At 36.3% G+C, this 20515-nt stretch overlaps 1 protein-coding gene across 1 annotated transcript; it reads left to right on the top strand.

The window, feature by feature from the left end:
• The first annotated feature begins 1526 nt into the window (after nt 1-1526).
• zgc:114041 (uncharacterized protein LOC574425 homolog) lies at nt 1527-17420 on the top strand. Its single transcript, XM_067440025.1, has 5 exons — nt 1527-1655; nt 9035-9264; nt 9410-9553; nt 11826-12602; nt 16154-17420. The coding sequence occupies exons 2-5, from the start codon at nt 9063-9065 to the stop codon at nt 16339-16341; spliced, it is 1311 nt and encodes a 436-aa protein (XP_067296126.1). The 5' UTR covers nt 1527-1655; nt 9035-9062; the 3' UTR covers nt 16342-17420.
• Nucleotides 17421-20515: the final 3095 nt, after the last annotated feature.

Genomic DNA, 20515 nt, shown 5'->3' on the forward strand with positions numbered 1-20515 from the left:
TAAGTGACAGCAACTTTGCATCCCTTTAACACCCCAATACCATTATATTTCCCCTGCTGTGCTAACGTCTCCTACGAATGAACATAACTGTCATTACGTTCACCCCATGTCATAATTACCGTAATTATGTGATTTAAACTCGTAAAGAGCGTTCGTGTTCATATAAATAGAAATTAACTATGAAAGGCAGTATGATATGATGATCATATTTTCTTCGTTACTGAATGAAGTATACTATGAAAGTATATATGAAATCAAACTTGACAATCCTTATTTTTTCATTGAATATTGCAGAAGGCCAATATATTATAAATTATTTTCCGTGCATTTTGTTTTTTGATTTTTATTCATGTGGCCTTTAATCAAAACACAAATTCACATTCCACTTGCAAGGACAGTAATATGATCAAGTGTTTACTGGCGTGTGGGAAAGGACAACCGTTCACTTACATGAGATCAACAAACAGCAACAAATATCTAATCAATTCCCAACTGAAGTCCCACCCTACATTTTTCTTGTTTGAGAAGCCATTTCACTCGGGTATACATCACAATAAGGAAGAAAATGCTATCGCAACTTATGTTTCATTTTGACTTTGGCTGCATTTCAGTTAGTTTTTACTTTCTAACTTCCCTCTATCTCGTTGACTCGGATGTCAACAGGATTGCCCACTACTGGTGGAACCTTTCCAATGGGCTGAACTGGAACGTCCTAAGTCAGGGGTCCCCAATCTCAGTCCTGGAGGGCCACTGTTTTGCAGAGTTTAGCTTCAACCCCAATCAGACACACCTGAAACAGCTATTCAATGACTATAAAGTCATTGATTAGCAATTTCAGGTGTGTTTGATAGGGTTGGAGCCAAACTCTGCAAAACAGTGGCCCTCCAGGACCGAGATTGGGGACCCCTGTCCGCCTTTGTTCCAATAAACTTTTAGACAAGCTCTTGTGAACTTCCCTAAGCACTTCCCCTGGAGGAATCTCTGCGACCATTTTTAAGTGCGTTTCACTTCGTGAAGTGGATGAGGAAAATTTATATGGACAGACCCTCGCTGTCTCGATTTGGACAGAGAGAGCAAGTCTCCTTCATATGTAAACTTCAGGCAGCTGAGTTAATTTTTAATTTATTTTTTTCCCTAACAAAATTTTTTAATGCAGCATTCTATAGGTGTGTTTGGGTTGTTTTAAATAATTTTAAAAATGATGTATCATAGAGTTGTTTGTGGTGGAGAAATTACACAAGATATGCGGTGATGTCCCAGCCACGTTGCATTGTGGCATATGAAGCTGCCTGAAGTTTACATATAAAGTATGTAGGCTAACCTTACGAAGTGGAACATACTTCAAAATGTCGGCAGGGATTCCCAGAGGAGAAGTGCTTGGGGAAGTTTGCAAATGTATCTGGAAGTGGAGTGGAACGCAGCCTTTAATGGAATAAATGTATTTTCGGCTTGCCATATGGAAGCGTGTTGAGCAGGAGGTCGGAAGGGGTGTGGCCAGTGTTGTGCAAGTTTATAAATAGAGATCCATTCACATCAGCGGCAGCATCATGCTGCTATAGCCTACTACTATTGTGTTACAGGCTGCGATGAACAACATGAAGAGGACCTGACCGAGGACAGAAGGGGAGAAGAGTGCATGTGGTCGCACCTATGGTGTAAGTAATTTCCCTACCGTAACATGTAGAGCAGGATTTTATTTTAAAACACTGAAAGGGCGTACATATCTTTGATGGAGAAATATCTTGCAAAAAACAGCAATGATTAACAGTTTACAATAATGGAATAAGATACACAATACAGGTGAGACATTGCATTTGTTCACCATTCTACTGCAATCATTATTTAGATTTATTTTTTAAATTTAAATGTTTCTGTATCGGCACTAAACTGGTACATCCAACCTTGATATTCATAAAGAAAATCTACTTCGGACTTTTAGTTGTCTACTTCGGACAATTTAGTAAAACCAAAAAAAGTTTTCGTTTTTTGAATGAATTGTTAAATTAAATTTTTATATATATATATATATATATATATATATATATATATATATATATATATATATATATATATATATATATATATATATATATATATATATATATATATAATTTAAATGTTTATATTTTTATTTCAGCTAACCAAGGAAACATTTCTCATTTGCTTTTAGTTTAACTTGATAACAACTTAAAACAAATAACTTTTTAAAAAATGTACTGACCAAAAAAACTAACAAAAAGACACAAACAAACAAAAAACTTAAAAATGAAAAATATAAAAGTAAAAACTGTATTCCCAGCTAACCATTTTTTGTTCCAGAACATTCTTTTTAAAGTTTGTTTTTGGTTAGTCAGGAAAGTTTTAGCTAGTAGAACGTTATTCTAACGTCATTTTAAAGTTCCCTTAACGTTAAGTTATTCTTCTAACATTCAGTAGCCTAATCATCCAGCACACCCGCGACCTGGTATTGAAGATTGATGACGCCTGTAATCAGTAAAGTTGTTATTTAAAAAAAAACATAAACTGCAATATTAGATAGTTTTCTACAAGATATTCAAACACTTTCAAAATCATATATCATAGAGCCATCATTTAAATCTAACGTTACACTAACATGGGGAAGCGATTCCAAAATAAAAGTCCTCGTATGTTTTGATGTCCACGTGTTCTTGTTCAAAAATAAAGAAAAAAACAGTGGCTGTCGAATTTCTATCGTAAGGAGTGACAAAATATTAAGTGGATATTTAAGGTTGTTAAATACATATGTTATTGTAAATAAGCCTTTTTTTATTTATTTTTTTGGAAAGGCTCTCAGCCAATCAGATTCGAGAACCAGAACGAACTATTCAAAGGCAGATAAATGAATGTAAGTCAGTTTTGACTAACAAACAAGTTAGTCAAAGTCCCTTTAAGATTAAGTTTTGAGTTAGCCGGGCAGCCAGTAAAACAAAATTATTTTTTAAATTGAGCAAGTGCACTGCTTTTTGTGGAATACAGGAGAAAGTGCTTGCAGATCAGTGGTGCATACTGACCACAAAGTCATTTGGGTACATTTTTTGAAATTGAGATTTACACATCACATGATAGCTGAATAAATAAGCTTTATATTGATAATATTTGACTGGGATACAACTATTTGTAAATCTGGAATCTGAGGAAACAATCCAAATATTGAGAAAATTGCCTTTAATTTTAATGAAGCAAGGCATATTATTACTACTACTACTATTACTCCTACTACTACTAATAATAATAATATATTTATTATTATAAAAAAAAAAATAATAATAATCTGGTAACACTTTAAATTACAGCCCGGAAAGTAGCTAATGCATAAAGCGAATTTACAGCATAACTTGCGGTAAATATAGTGTAACTATAAAGTAAGTATTTGTAAGTATAAAAGAACAATATGTAATATTTGGGGAATTAAGGGGTAACTATCAGGAAGATGAACAAATTATTTATACTGTAAGTATTTTTTTAATTAAGGGGTAATTATCTGAGTAGTTACAGGGTAAGTACGATTCTGCGGGCTGTGAATTAAAGTGACTCTTGTTCTCCTCTTGTTTCATGTGGTTACAGGGTAAGTATGAATGTGCGTGCTGTATATTTAAGTGACTCTTGTTTCAAATCTATAGGTTTCAAATCTTTTTTATTTTTCATTTATAATGTTTTTTGTTTTTATTGTACTTACCCTGTAACTACATGAAACAAGAGCCACTTAATTTACAGCCCGCAAATTCATACTTACCCTGTAACTACATGAAACAAGAGGGAAACAAGAGCCACTTAATTTACAGCCCGCAGAATCGTACTTACCCTGTAACTATGAAACAAGAGGGGAACAAGAAACACTTTAATTTACAGCCCGCACGTTCATACTTTGCCTGTATAGCTACTTTAACAAGAGCCACTTTAATTTACAGCCCACACATTCATACTTAGCCTGTAGCTAATTACTGAAAGTTATGCTGTAAATTTGCTTTAATTATGCAGTACTTTCCTGGCCGTAATCTAAAGTGTTACCAAATTTCTTTTACAATGTTTTGTTGAGTATTGCCACATGCATACATTATTGCAACTTATGACTAGTTTTTTGGTCCAGGGTCATAAAGATATAAACTAATTTATGATTGCTAAGCTTTTCACTTTTAACCCTGGCTTTAAATTTAAGCTGCAGGTGAATTTATCAGATCATTGAACATGTTTTGATTGAATTAATTTCAGCTACATTTTATTATATACTGTCTAAAATTACTGGAGCTCTGTCTTAAATTAGATGATTCTATGACAAAGATCTGCAACTTTTTCATTGGAAGGTTGGATGTTTATAAAAATAATAACCTAAAATAAATTAGGGAACGTTCTGTAGTTATTTTAAGGTTATTTAAAAATAACCTCCTTGCAATGTTCTAGCCACATTAATTTATGGTTGAAAAACAGAACCATTAGGGAATGTTCTGTATAAGTTATTTTAAGGCTTTTTAAAAATAACCTCTTAATGTTCTAGGAACACTATTTTATGATTGAAAAATAATAAACTAAAAATAGAACCATTAGGGAACGTTCTATAGAAGTTATTGACAGCTATCACTGTTGTGGTGATACCGTGGCTCACCGTGTGGTCTCTGTGGGTCCGAATCCGAATAAGTATATCGAATAAGTATAGTATAGTGATGGGATACTATGCTGTCAAAAAGCACCCTCCTTAGAAGTCAGTTTTCTATACATACATGGTATGGGGGCCCAGCAAGATGGTTTGTACCCAGGGCCCAAAATTTGGTGCTACGCCCCTGTCCACCACCACGACCACGCAATCAACATTTTTGCCAAATTTGGAAAACCTAATCGCATCAGACCGACTGAAACATCTCGGCTTGACGGTCAAACAGAAAACATCTGCTCTGATCGCATTTGCCCCAGTTGTAAGGCATTTGTATTGCAATTTGGAAAATTGTCTCACAAACTTTATTAAAATTCAGTCATTTCAGATGTGTTAGAACATTTTCAGACTTGAACATAGTTACGTTAGTTATTTATTAAAAATGTTTACATGACTACCAGGGCCCGTATTTTTCAAGCTTCTTAAAGTGCTATTTTAATCTTAAGTGCTGAGAATTCATGAAATTTTCTCCTACTTTCAAACTTCAGTATAAAAACAAGTTATCAAATTTCTTAAAGCTAAGAATCACTCTTCCTCTCCCAGTTATTTAAGACAGCTCGAGAGGTCTCGAGTGGTTAGGAGTTGCCAGTAGGGGCTTGTGATGGCGCTGAGCAGACAGAGACGTGAGCAAATCTTTCAAGAGAGGGAGAATGTGTTCGAAATGTTTGACGACAAGCAGTTAATCAAATGGTATTATTTGGACAGAGCAGGCATCATCTTTTTCAGCGCTGGTTAATGTTGTTTTTTGGGGGGGTTTTTAAATGCCTTTTTTCTAGCTTCTTCCTCCTGCCATTTCAGTTTTCTTTTAGAATCCACGGTGGCTGATTTTTTTTATTTTTATATATATATAGATATAGATATAGGCAGGTCAGTTAACAGCACACCAGTTGTTGTTAAAAAATGTTAAGACATGTATGAAAACATGTTTATCTTTCATTTCAAATGCGTATATTATAATGTATTCTCTGGAATGTAGACTCTTTATTGTCAAATGTGGATGTAAACTCTTAGGAACTTCACCATTCAATGTGATTTTATCTGAGAATATTCTTAAATAAGGACATCTATTCAGTGATTGGTTCATGCCTATGACATCATCCAAAATCCCGTTTGTGGCACAACAAAGTGTCCGGATTCAACTCTAAGACTGACACTTAAGATTTAGTCCTACACTTTACTTAAAGTATGATTGGGATGCTTGATAACTAACTTTTAAGCACAGCTTTGAGCCAAGATTTTTTTTACTCTTAAGTCAATTCTTAGCAGTATTCTTGTGAGTATATATGTTTCGTAAATACGGCCCAGATCTAGTGTGAGGAAATAAGCACAGAAAGGCCAGATCCAGAGCTGCTGTGGTGTTGGCACATCAACACACTCCCCATCCTCCTCATCAAAGTAGCCTGTGTAATCCACATCTAGTAGCGGAGTGTTGTTCCTTGCTCGGGCTTTATACGTTTAAATTGCTTAAAACAGACGCGATGGCTGATTCGAATGAGTGAAGTTCCACGTCGTCAAGCATCTTTGTAATGTACAAAATCTGCTTCACCGTCGCTGCGCTGTCGTCATCGTGTAAAGCCCACCGCAAAGTTTCTGATTGGTGCCGTGATTTTGACAGATTAGAAATGGGTTTAAATAAGCTCTGTGCCAGGCTACTTGCAGGTTAAATCTAAATTTGCCGGAAGTTGTCTGGGTTTTCCCTAAATGTAAAGCGCTTTGAGTGCAGAGAAAGGCACTATATAAATGTAACAACTTATTATTTAATACTGAACGTAATGGTTGCAAAAAATAAAACCCAAAAGGAACGTTATTGGCTCCCCCCCCCCCCCCCCCCACCCCCCCAAAAAAAGAAACTAAACTGGGACCAAATACTAAGGTTAGGGAATGTTCTGTGTTTGCTGGGTGTCTGAATGTATGTCAGTGTGGGTTTAATGTGTCCATTACAGCACAAAAACATCAAAATATTTTAGTTTGAAATAAAGCTCACTTTGTCTTGTAATATTGTTTATGGAAACATAACTTCATGTTTGCATAATATTTCTATGAACAACGTTAAACACAGTTCTACCAGATTTGAGTTTACATTTGATAGTGATTCAATATGCAACAACTGCTGATGTAGACAGGTGCTAGATGTACACAACAATAGTGCAGACACATGGAGATTTTGCCTGTAAAGCTCAGGAGTGCCTGTATTTACTCTTTTGGATTTTGGCTTGCTCAGTTGGGGACACTTAAATTTCAACTATATTAGTGATCTGCCTGCATTGACACTATATTTTAAATTATTGTTATTATTGAAAATAATACTGTTGCATTATTTTCCTGGTAACACTGTGAAGCTGCTTTAAAACAATTGGCATTGTAATAAGTGCTAGATAAATAAGAGACTTGACTTACACCCAAATCTATAGAGTCTGTATTAACACAGATACATACAGCAATAGATTTGAGCGGATTGGGATGGGATTCTATCAGCAGGGAAGCAAGATGTTTTGAAAGGTAAAAAAATGCTCTCATGAATAACATAGTGGGTGGTAAGCAGCTTTTTATTTGGATTGCAGGACATCAGACTGTTTTTGTACTGGAGGTTGCTGACAGTTTGATAGCTTCTTTAATATGTGAAGCTGTAGTCTAATATGGGTACAAATCAAGGACAAGGTGGTCATGAACTATACTGTAACATGAGTATGTTTGCCTGCTGCTAGTGGTGTTGAGTAAATGGCAGTGAAGGACTGGCTTAGTCAGTGATCACAGCAGGCATTGTGGGTCATGTGTGTTGACGCTCATGAGCTTATGATTTCTGACACTTGCTACAGATTTCCATTGTGACCGATTGTTCCTGTTAAGTCTGTGTTGGTTACTGCTTGTGCTTGTGCTTGTGCTTGTACTTGTACTGTTAAGTACTTTGCCAACACTGGCCAAGAACCAGAAATGGAAAGAGCCGTCTAAACGTGCATCCGCTGGGATGCCCAAACCATCCAATGGATTATAGGAAACATGACTTATGAAAACCGTTAAATGCACTCTTCATATGTTGGACTTTTTCTTTTTTTGGTCACAACTATGTGGAACAGGTTGCAGAAGTGCTGACACCGATACATTCATTACATTATCAAATCATAATGCTGGGTGAAAAACAACAAGTTGGGTTTAAAAATGGACAAACCCAGAAATTGGGTTGTTTCAATGGATCCATTCACTGTGGGTTCAAACAACCCAATTTCTGGGTTTGTCCATTTTCAACCCAATCGGAGTTGTTTTTAACCCAGCATTTTTTAAAGTGTAACAATCACTTCTTAAACAATTTTAGTCATTTTGCTGAAATTTGTAAAATTGTAAATATGATAAAACAGAAACCATGGCACGCTTTAATTGAAGGGATAATTGCATTCGTCGCACAAATAGTTTGTCATTTCTGCTCGCTAGCGGAGGTTAAAATATCACACTTTAATAATAGTTATAGCTCCTAACTTAAATGGGCTGTGGGACAGCGAGGAATGACCTCGATGTACGTCAGTATGCATGACTTTAAATAAGATTCACACCTCTTTAGTTATTGTCACGTGTCAGTGATTATACCTCCGTGTGGCAATTCATTTATCGCTGAGGTTGCGAATTGCCACTGCCCAATGCTCACCCCTCTCTATCAAGGCACATAGAGAAGCTACGGTGGCCAACACAGGACAAAGATGCCATCGCCTGAGACAGCAGAGAGTAGCTAGCGCTCTGTAGAGCGTTTTGAATAAAATGGTGTAAGCGGCGTAAAATGGTGACTTCACTTTGTATGTAGATTGAAATGACTCATTCTAAGATAATAACAGCATAACGGTGCATTAAGTAAGGTCTTTATACACCACCGAAAAGTACAGTTATGTAAATTGATATAAATACTACACACTGCACCTTTAATACTTTTATTCAGCAAGGACACAACAAAGTGCCAAAAGTGGCAATAAAGAAATATATAATGTTACAATTACAAACTATATATATATATATATTATATTATATTAATTACAATACTGTGTGTGTATATTAATAAAAATAAATCGTTTTGGTAATTTAAATGCAGGTGAAATAGTATACAACATTTGTATTCATTTAATTTAACATGTTTTTTAGAATGTTACCTTGGCAGCTAACTGGAAAATTATGACTTAAAATTGAAGTAAAGCTGGACAGAAATATTACATAAAACCTAATACAAATGTCAGAAGCATATGATAAAATTAAATTAAAAATGAATAGTATAAAAATAAATAATATATTTAAACTATTGATGAATATTATAATAGTATGTCAATGCAACACTGGTATAGGCCTATACAGTATAATCCAATGTTGAAAATCTGTGCCATAATTTTACAGAAGGTGAGAAGCAGCTGTCAGATTCAGTATGGAGATGTATTCGTTAACCCCGCCAGATGGAGGCTATGGCTGGGTTGTGGTGACCTCGGCCTTCTTCATCATGGGCCTAACTGCTGCTGTTCATAAGAACTTTGGCCTGTTCTTCCTTGAAATCCAAAATCACTACAGTGTCCTTACTAGTACTACCTCATGGATCACCTCGACTACCATTGCTGTGTTTCACTTGGGAGGTGAGGAATGCCTTTTTTCTGTAACTGTATGAATTGTCTCAGAACTGCTATTACAAACTGTCTTTAAATTGACATTTCATGATGACACCCTAGTAAACCCCAGACCTGCATAGTGAGAGGAGTTTTGTTTTTTTTGTCTGTTTAGCTCCTCTTGCCAGTGCTCTCAGTATGCACCTGTCCCAGCGCACCGTCATCATGGTCGGAGGGCTTCTGGCTGCCTCAGGAATGATTATCGCCTCTCTGGGCCTCAGTCTGCCCTGGATGTATCTGTCTGTGGGTATACTGCAAGGTAAGTTTAGTTTACTCTGCTTATTTTGTTTAGTTATAATTATGTAATGCTGGCATTTTAAGTGCATAATACTCTATTTAAATTGTATAAAGGCTGGTATATACTACATGACTTTTAAAATCTTAACAGATTGAAACCATCACACACTTGCTGGCATGCAAATGGTTACAGAGTAAAACTGGTTATAATCATGTGGCAACCTCCCCCAGTTTCTTTTGATGCCAATACGGAAGTGACTTAAACTGCAATTCATTGATTGGCTACTAGACACGGGCTCCACAAGGGAGAAGAATCTAATTGAGTCCATGTTAAAATGCCCAACATTATAGAATAAAAGATGTTTACAGCCTAACACAAATTGTGGTTTTGGTCTTTATAGCTTTTTTGCCCTATTTTTGCCCTTTGAGGGGGTGATTTAAAAATAATTATAATTATAGAGAGAGAGCTCACGTGCATATGGTTGCCAAATTATACATGTTTAGGTAAAACACAGCATAGTATACGTGTTCTTTTCACAGAAAAGCTCTGTTTTTTGTTTGTTGTTTTTTTTCTTCTTCAAAATTTACACATTCAATAGCAAACCATAGTTCAGTGCTTCACAATACAATGCCTTCTGTTTCGGGTTATAAGATGGTCAAAGGATATGGCAGTAGGTCATGGTCAGACTCCGGTCCACCGCTGTTTTATGATGAATGTTGTGGACTGTTGTATACATTACCATATTTAATGTGCAGTATATGATAGACAGATGTAATAGGCTAGCATGCTATTTCAAACCCAGAGTCTGTAAACAAAATAGGTGACACTAATCTAGAAACAAACTTTGACGCGCACTGTATTTACTCCACGAGTCTTCTACAGTATGAATGCAATATGGTATGCGTGTTCATTTAAAAATGAAATGATCAAATTTAATAAAAAATATTTAATCTGTAGACAAATAATATTGTTTTAATGTTTAAATTAGTTAAATGTAAAATAATAAATTGATAGATCATGTTTAAATCCAAATTATTATTAATGTATATAATGTATTATTTTATTATTACATATTAAATATTACTTAAGCAGTGTTTTTTTCACAACCATTCAAAAGTTACAGGTCAATATAAATTATTATTATTATTATTACCTGTAATACTTTTATTTATCCAGGATCCACACACCTGATACACCTATTATAGGCATTGATTAGCTGCTTCATGTGTGTTTGTTTGGGGTTGGAGCTAAACTGTGCAGGACCGAGATTGGGGACCCCTGGTTCAGAATGTCTTTAAATGTCAATCCCAATGCGTCTTTTTCATTGTCTACATGGATATTAAAATCACCAAGAATTAGTACTTTATCTGCAGCCAGGACTAACTCTGCTAGAAAACCAGCGAATTCTTTGAATTCTTTGTTTGTATTGTGCCCTGGTGGCCTGTATAGAGTAGCCAACACAAATGTCAAACGGGATTTATCATTTACACTACACAGCGTTACATAAAGCACCAAAACTTCAAAGGAATTCTATTTGAAACTAGACTTCTGAGTAATACTGAAGATATTATTATACATTACAGCAACCTTTACCTTTCAGACGTGGCTTGTTTTTATAACAATAATCTCGGGGGGTGGACTCATTTAAAATGTAGTCGTCAGGTTTTAGCCAGGTTTCTGTCAAACGCAGCACATCTCGGTTATGATCTATAATCATATGATTTACAGTAAGCGCTTTTGTAGAAAGGGATCGAATATTCAGCAACCCAAGCTTAGACAGTTAAGGATTATATCTGTTGTTTATTTGTTGGACATCAGTTAGATTTTACTGTTGAATGGTTTTGATGGTTTTTGTATTTATTAATTCTGGGAACAGACACAGTCTCTGTGTTAATATCTAGGTGAAAGAGTCTCTGTGCTGGGATTTAGCTGACTCTGAAACAATTATTTATGCGATTTCACAAGAAAAGAAAATATGAAGTAATAATTTCCCAACTTTAAAAAAAAAAATAATAATTTAAAAAAAAGAGTTGACCAGCACACATTACACATTCCTTCTCTCGCACATTCATGCAGAACAGTCCTAAGGGAAGATTATATGCATTATATACATGAATAATAATAATAATAATTTGCATTTAAACATGATTGACAAGTATGTTATTTGATATATTTATTTATTTATTACAGATGACTTAATTAAATGGTGAAATATTTATCTATTTGTCTAATGATTTATTTTTAGTGACTTCATTAACTGTAGTGTTTTTTTTTTTGTGTGTCTTTGATCTAGGAATTGGAGTCTCATTTTCATGGATATCAGCAAACAGCATGGTCAGCCATTACTTCAAACGCTGGCGCCCCATTGCCTATTCTATTGCTAGCTCTGGAGAGTGTGTCTTTGCCATGGGGTTCAGCCCATTTTTCCAGTGGCTTATCGACCGCTATTCTTGGCAGGGGTCTCTACTCATCATCGGCGGTCTTCAGCTGAATCTGTGTGTGTGTGGTGCTCTGATGAGGCCCCTTCAACCTGCACAAACCTCTACCCAAGGCAAACCTATGCTGGACTCCAAAGATGAATGCAGGACATTAAAAAAAGGCACTTTCCAGTGGGATCTCATTCAGAGGCCTGAGATGCTGCTATATATTGTGTTTGCTATCTTGGCTGTAGCAGGTTTCTTCATTCCACCTTTGTTTCTGGTGCCGTATGCCAATAGTTTGGGCATGGAGCAGTACTGGGCCGCCTCCGTTCTGTCAGTGCTGGCATTGGCAGACCTGTTGGGCAGACTGGCGTGTGGATGGCTGGCTAACCTGCGGGTTGTGAGAAACCTGCAGCTGCTGACTATGTTGGTCACAGCGTTAGGGGTGGTGCTGTTTCTGCTGCCCATTGCACAGAGCTACTGTACCATCCTGGTCTTTTCCTCGTTCTATGGCTTCCTCTTTGGCTGTGTGGTGGCCATCCATGTGACGAGTATTGTGGATATTGTTGGACTGGATGGGTTCGATAGCGCTCTAGGGCTCTTCATGCTGTTCCGGAGCTCTGGAGGATTTGTGGGTCCACCTGCTGCAGGTCAGTGCTTGTCTTTAACTATTCTTTAAATGTATTGTTCTCCCAAAAATTAAAATGGTCATCATTTCCTCATTCAAAGCCTCTATGACATTCTTTATGTTGAACATAAAGATATAGAAAATCATATAGAAGAATGAAAGAAGATTTGGAATGACGTATGGGCAGGTAAATTATGACAGAATCTTAGCTTTTGGGTGAGCTATGCCTTTAATTTAACCGTCATTTATTTACTTTTATTATTCAAAATTGATTAGCTTATTTTATGTATTAAATATGTTAAAATGAATTAATGCATTGTGATGCATCAATGTGACAGTGAAAAATGGCACAATGGAATTTATGACCAAATTAGCAATTGGCTAGAGGACTGTGTCAGAGCATCATAAAACTGTAGCTCTTGTGGGTTGTTCTCGGTCTGCAGTGGTTAGTATCTATCAAAAATGGTCCAAGGAAGGAACGGTGGTGACTCGGCGACAGGGTCATGGCCGGCCAAGGCTCACTGATGCACGTGGGGAGCGAAAGCTCCTCAGACAACTTTTGATAGATACTGACCAATGCACCCCACAAGAGCTGCAGACCTTTTGGAGGTGCTCTGACCTAGGGGTGGGCGATATCTCGATATTTAAAATATATCGAGATATTTTTTCAGCTCGATATGGATTTGGACATATCGTATATATCGATATATTGTTATATTAAATTCTGATTCCGCCACTTTGCTCGTTTGCCTTCTCTGTGTTGTGCTCGCGGAGCCTCGCGCGCCTCCCGCCTCTTGCTTTGTTCCCCCTCCCCTCGCGTGTTGTCTCATTGAACACGGCTGCTTCCACAACCAGGTGAGGATTAGTTATCATATTGACAAGCGCGCACGTTGTTCAGGACTCAGTTTAGAGACCATGTTTTCCTTCTAACACAACTGCTTGCTAAAATTCATAAAGAAATATTAATGTTCATCATAGTTCAAATCGCACGTTTCACCCACAGTCAGGTGATTGACACTGGTGCGAGACGCGGTCGCAATCATGCCAGTTAATGTTGCGTGTCTTACTGATCGCATAGTTTTCGGTTAAAATGTCAAAATGATCGCATATCATTTGAAAACATTTAAAAAGTATTGCAATATCATTACTATTATTATTTTGTCAGCTTTATCACGGGATTATGATGTATAGGTCTATTCACGTTTTAACCAAGAGTGAAAAACGCGACATCCCGGGTGTCCTGAGACACGCGCTCTTCTGTAAGTTCTGTATCATATTATCATATAGCCTACCTTCTGACATTCATATTTCGTTCTGTAACTGGAAAAGAAGTGAAATTCAGCTCATGTGTAGCCTACATGATCTGCATGATGAGTTTGAATTTTGTCAAACTCATGATAAACATCACTGTTTGAATTTTGATACAAATTTAACAGGAAATGGTGTTATGACAAAATCAGTTTATTTATATCTCAGTCATGCCCCCATCTTTCTGCAAAATGCTTACTGTTTTACTGTTAAGTGTAAAAAAGGGAGTCTTTGATTCATCTTTTGAAAGCATGAAATAAATGAAAAGAAGGCAATATTATTTATTTTCTTTTACAGTTAAATTATTATGTATTTAATCAGGGAGTTTTTTTTTTTAAAATGTCGCAAAAGCACTTGACTACCTCTTTGCACTTCAATTAAAAAAAAAAAGTTTTTGTGGTATTTGGCATATTTGTTTTTGCTGTAGTTTTTAGGGGGTTATTTTTCCTGTAAAGATATCGAGATATATATCGTATATCGAGATATAGCAAAATATATCGAGATATATTTTTTGCTCCATATCGCCCAGCCCTACTCTGACCCAGTCGTCTAGCGAGCGCAATTTGTGCCTTGTCAATCTCGCTCAAATTCTTTGAGGACAAAATGTTCACTTGCTGCCTAATATATCCCATCCACTAACAGGTGCCGTGATAAAGAGATAACCAGTGTTATTCACATCACCTGTTATAATGTTATGCCTGATCGGTGTGTGTGTGTATGTATATGTGTATTAATTTGTGACTTAATTTTTTTAAATAATTATGAATCATCTCAAAATTAAATTTTAGCTAGTCAATTTGAGTAAAAGTGCCTGCTTAATCTAATAATATGAATCAAATGGAATGGAGCCGGTTTCAATGATAATGAAAGTAAAATATGAGTAAAAATCATACTTAAAATGAATCATTGCCAGCACAAGTATTTATACCTCTTTTATCTGCACACATCATATTTGTAATGATATCATATTAATTACAAATGTTGATTTTATCATATTACAATATCATATTCAAGGTCTAAAGTAGTCATTTTTTTAAGATTTATGTGCAATATTATTTTAAAATGCGACTTAATTTGCATTGTGTGGATACATTTTGACGTTTGCTAAGTCTCTTTGCAAATTTTGTTGCATTTATCTTTTTTAACCAAAAGCAATTTTAAAGTTAAATTAGCTGAATGCATCTCTTCAGTGGGTGTAGGGGAGACTGGGGATATGATTGTAAAAACAAATTTTCTCCAGCACCTAAAACTACCCCTTTTTTATTTTATTTAACTACATGAAACTTGTCTGAATGTCTGAAACTTTTAGGCAAAATACCCACATTTTTCTACTATAAATGGCAACATAAACAGGCATTCTGTAGATTTATTACAATCACAAAAATGTTCTTAGTTGTATGTAAGTGGATAGTTGTTTCAAAACACTTGTTATTTACCCTGGCTGCCACTGTCACCCATTGTTTAGCTAGCTGTATTAGCATGGTGCTTTGAAATTAGGAGAAGGCTGATACACCATTCTTTACTAGAGAAACTACACTTTGACCTGATATAACCTATGACGGTAGAAGTACTAAACATATTATCTTGGTGGGTTTTTGTTTTTTACTTTCTTACCTCAGAATATTTTTTTCTGCTGTAGCTTCTGGAGAGATAGCAACACAGACTGGAAAACCTCCATAATGTGGAGGTTAAGGAAGCCTGAGAAAACTGAAACAGTCATATGACTCCTATCTTATCTGTGATTCGTGGAATTGGTAGTGTCTCCCCTTGTTACAACTATACCCGGTCTCCCCTCCTTTTATTTGATGTGTTTTTTAATTTTTCTGCTGGCAAAACGATTCAAAAATATCTTTCCAAGAAATTTCAGTAGACAGCATGAGCTCTGAAAACTTTATACAGCTTTTTTTCAGCGAATGTGTTTTTGAAAATGCGGTAAATGTATCCCTCACAGCCTCGCTTTCAAACTGGTCATGGTGCTGGTCTGAATAAGGTCTGCACCATGTGCTGGGCCAAGTAGGTGTGCACGCATGTGTAAATGAAGGTGTGCATGTGTTGACAGCCATTAATCTCTGTTATGTCATAAAGGATCTAATGTTGTAAGCCTATTTATTTATTTATTTTACCGTTTATGCACTGTTGAGTATGTTTTAAATGGTGACGCTTTAGTTGGGAGGATACAGACACCGCTAACAGCAGGCTTTTTTCTGTATCCCATGGGCTCTTTGTTCACCTGTCTCACATTTCTTCTGTGTATCTGTGTCACAGGCTGGCTGGTGGACTGGACTCATGACTTCAGTGCTGCTTTCTACTTGTCTGGCATCTGTCTTGTCTTGTCTGCGTTTTTTGTGGTGCTTGTTGACCGGCTGGTGGAGAAGAAGAAAACCAAACTACCAGATTCATGTACAGAGACTACAGATCATCCAATACCTAAAGCGGACAGTGCATCTGTTTAAAAGCCACTGATTGTAATTTACCAGTGTTTTCTTTTGTTGTATGAAAATTTATCTATTTAAAGCCATATTATATTAATGTTAGGCTATTTACCTTTCAAAAAAGCTGCAGGCTTTCAACCTATTGCCCCATAAGCAGAGAATGATTCGTTTAAAGGTGCACTATGCAACTTTCCGTCCACTGGAGGGCGCCTATTCAAAACAAAGGTGTAGTTTGATGACTCAACGTTTGAGCGCAGCATCTTGGGACAAGAGGTCCTCACCTCACAGCCGGTGGAAAATAGGACTCGGGCAGAAATTACGTTCATGGATGCGGTTATTAACGTTACTGTAGTGTGAAGCAGAGCAGGACCGAGTGTTGTGGAGCTGAGCACGGCCGCTGGAGCGACTGTTACACAAATACCCACCTCGCGAACACCGGGACTTTTATTATGACGGGACGGGACACAGTCACCGGGCGCCTGCACTGATCCGCTCTTCCGGTTATGATTATGAGGTAATGCAGCTCTGTTTATCATATTAGATACATTTAAGTGTGTTTAAAATGATGTTATGACATTACTCTGTGCGTTCACTTTTTCACACTTCTAAGAGTAAAGCGCTCCTGCCAAATAAAACCTGAAACCGAGGGTAGCGCAGATATGACGCAAATGACAGGCGACTCCCTCAAACGATATGCTGAAACTTCCCGGTCCATAGTTAAATTAGCAATTTTCTCACAATTTACAAATAGTTGGAAACATTTGGGATATTGTAGGTACTCAACTGAACAAAATATATAACACGGACTAGTGGTTTTTGGATATTTTACTGCAAAATACTACATAGTGCACCTTTAGGACTGTGAGGGTCATGTTTAGAACCACTAGGCCTAATTGTTCACAAACAATGACTGAGATGCGTGCAAATAATTATAGAAGCATTGAGTTCAAATGAGGCTGCTTTTTAATAGAACAAGCATTGTGAGATATTTAATGATTTTATAGTATCCAAAAGCAATAGTAATATTATAATTTCTCTGTCTGTGTGCATTCATCCCACAAACAGAATAGAATTATAAATGCCTAGGTCAATAATCTACATACATGGCTCCAAAAAAGTAGTGGCATCTGCAAATAAATTATGACTTTATAATTTCTGCTACTTACTGGCCTCAATGTGAATTATTATTATTATTATTATTATTATTGAATGGCTTCTGTTTTTTTTATTTAAAAAATATATTTTTAAAAATTTCTCTAAATTGTTTTGCTTTCAAAAGTGTACTTCTATTGAATTTAAAATATCACTTGGTTTCATATATTAAGTGTTATTTTAGTATCATGTAGATTTTGTTAGTATTTTAAATTAGATTTTATTTTTATATTTTCAATTTCAATTATGTTGTAATTTTGTTTTTGTCATTTGAATTTTTTGTCTTTTTATTTTTTATTAGGTTTTAATCTATGAATACGAAAAATGTTACAATTGTGTTCATAAGTGTGAATACTTTTTGGGGCCACTAAATTATTTTAGAAATCCACAAAGATTTATGCAACAAAATAATACAGGGTACATGGTATTTGAGTAGTTGTTGAGAGAGTGGACTCTCTTGTACAGGGCATCCATAAAGTATTCACAGCGCTCACTTTTTCCACATTTTGTTATACTACAGCTTCATTCTAAAATGCATTCAGTTCATTATTTTCCTCAATTCTACAAACAATACCCCATCATGACAATATGAAAGTTTGTTTGAAATCTTTGCGAATTTTTCACAAATAAAAAATGCAACAAAATCAGATGTACTTAAGTATTCACAGCCTTTTCTCAATACTTTGTTTAAAGCACCTTTGGCACTAATTACAGCCTCAAGTCTTTTTGAATATGATACTACAAGCTTGGCACACCTATTTTTGGGCAGTTTCTCCCATTCTTCTTTGCAGGACCTCTCAAGTTCCATCCAGTTGGATGGGGAGCGTCGGTGCACAGCCATTTTCAGATCTCTCCAGAGATGTTCAATAGGGTTCATGTCTGGGCTCTGGCTAAGCCACTCAAGGACATTCACAGAGTTGTCCCATAGCCACTCCTTTGTTATCTTGGCTGTGAGCTTCGGGTCGTTGTCCTGTTGGAAGTGGAACCTTCGCTCCTGTCTGAGTTCCAGAGCCTTCTGGAGCAGATTTTCGTCAATGATATCTCTGTACATTGCTGCATTCATCTTTCCCTCGATCCTGACTAGTCTTCCAGTTCCTTCTGCTGAAAAATATCCCCACAGCATGATGCTGCCACCACCATGCTTCACTGTGCGGTTGGTATTGGCCAGGTGATGAGCAGTGCCTGGTTTACTCCAGACATGACGCTTGCCATTCAGGCCAAAGAGTTCAATCTTTGGTTCATCAGACCAGAGAAGTTTGTTTTTCATGGTCTGAGTCCTTCAGGTGGCTTTTGGCAAACTCTAGATGGGCTTTTTACATGCCGTCTGGCTACTCCACCTTACTGGCCTGATTGGTGGAGTGCTGCAGAGATGACGGTTCTTCTGGAAAATTCTCTATATACATTTACAAACAAACTTATTTCATTTTGTCATTGTTATGGTTTAGTTTGAGGAATCGAGGGGGGAAAATATGAATTTAATCCGTTTTGAAATGAGGCTGTGACAGAAAAAGTGAAGCGCTGTGAATTTTTACTGGATGCACTGTATTTTACTGTCGTTTGTGTCTTGTGTTTCTTTGTATAATACATTGCTCTGAGTTTGGTGGCTAGCACTTGTCTGCTCTAAATATTTGGAGTACATAATGTGTACACGCATACCTTGGAATCACAAAGATGCAAACAAGTTTTACAAAGAATTTGCCAACTTTATCCACAAGGTTTCAGCAGCCAGCCAAACTTCTATTCTCTGAACAATGTAGAAGCATAAATTATGTTCAGATTTATGAAAAAACACTGTGGACTGTTTATATCACGACCAGTGTTGGGGGAAACCAGTTACAAGTGACTTGAGTTATGTAATCAGATTAAAAGTAAAGTAGATTAAAGTAACGCATTACTTTTGAATTTAGAACAAAATATCTGGGTTACTTTTTCAAATAAGTAATGTGATTTCTTCTATTGTATTGTATTGTAGACCCACAACTCTACTTATTCTTAAACAGCTGTGAATTTGCATTTCTTTCACCCTGAGGCTTATTCTTTTAATTTGCCAAAAATAGAATATTTTGTTGTTGTTAATAACCAAAACAAAAGTAATGCATTACTTTCGATGATTACTTTTTTAGGGAGTGTAACATAACTTTTTAAAAGTAACTTTCCCCAACACTGATCAACATTAATTTCCTTATACCATCAAATTCGGTATGACTTTGATGTAAATGTGACATAACCTGTAGAATCATACTATGTGATTTAATGTCATATGCATATTTTAGTCTTTTGATACTTACCCAAATCCACATTCTCTTTCCAAGGATACATAGATAAAATTCTGTTTTACTTTGGTTTATTGAGCAAGGAATGTCTTTTTATTTGTTTTTTGTACACTTTTTGAATTTTGTAGTGATGAGTCTTTTTCCCCCCTATAATTGCAATTTGGTGACAGTCAGGAAAATACAAATAATTAATTTGTAATCCAATCAGATGTATTTATGTACCGCAGAGTTATAGGGGATCTGTTTCATTCGTCCAGCCTTTAAATTGTTACACGCTATATATATGTACGCCCTCTAGTGTCCCAAACAAAAATTACACTTTCATTTAATGGCTCATACAGGTGCGTCTCAATCAGCTCCCTAGTTCAGTAGTAAGGGCACTGATCAGGGAGTCAGCCCATTGACTTACGTCCTGATCAGTGCCCTGAATAGTTGACGTAAGTCAACTAGGGAGCTGATTGAGACGCACCCTAAAAAAATGTACATCCCATCAGCCTGTATTCTCCACGTGGGTAAACAGAGGATATAGAGATTATCTCTGTCACCAGGTGGCAGTATGACCACAGTAAGAGTAGCATGTTGTAGTGTTGCTCGTTACATACCATAAATATTCACTGTTTTTCTTTGTTTTTTGTTTTTTGTACACCGTTCTGACTGAGTGTAAAGTTTTATTCTATTAATAATAAAAAGTCATCTTGTTGATTATTCTCTTTGAACACAAAAGGAGATTTTGGGCAGAATGCTGGCACTGCATGGAAAATGCAGAGCAT

The sequence above is a fragment of the Pseudorasbora parva genome, chromosome 3 (genome assembly GCF_024679245.1).
Source record: "Pseudorasbora parva isolate DD20220531a chromosome 3, ASM2467924v1, whole genome shotgun sequence".
Classification (NCBI taxonomy): Eukaryota; Metazoa; Chordata; class Actinopteri; order Cypriniformes; family Gobionidae; genus Pseudorasbora; species Pseudorasbora parva.

Excerpts from the sequence above, each read along its gene's own strand:
- zgc:114041 (XM_067440025.1), top strand. The coding sequence starts at position 9,063 with ATGGAGATGTATTCGTTAACCCCGCCAGATGGAGGCTATGGCTGGGTT. Across the intron at positions 9,265-9,409 it reads TGCTGTGTTTCACTTGGGAG|CTCCTCTTGCCAGTGCTCTC; the intron begins GTGAGGAATGCC and ends TTGTCTGTTTAG. Across the intron at positions 12,603-16,153 it reads TGTGGGTCCACCTGCTGCAG|GCTGGCTGGTGGACTGGACT; the intron begins GTCAGTGCTTGT and ends TCTGTGTCACAG.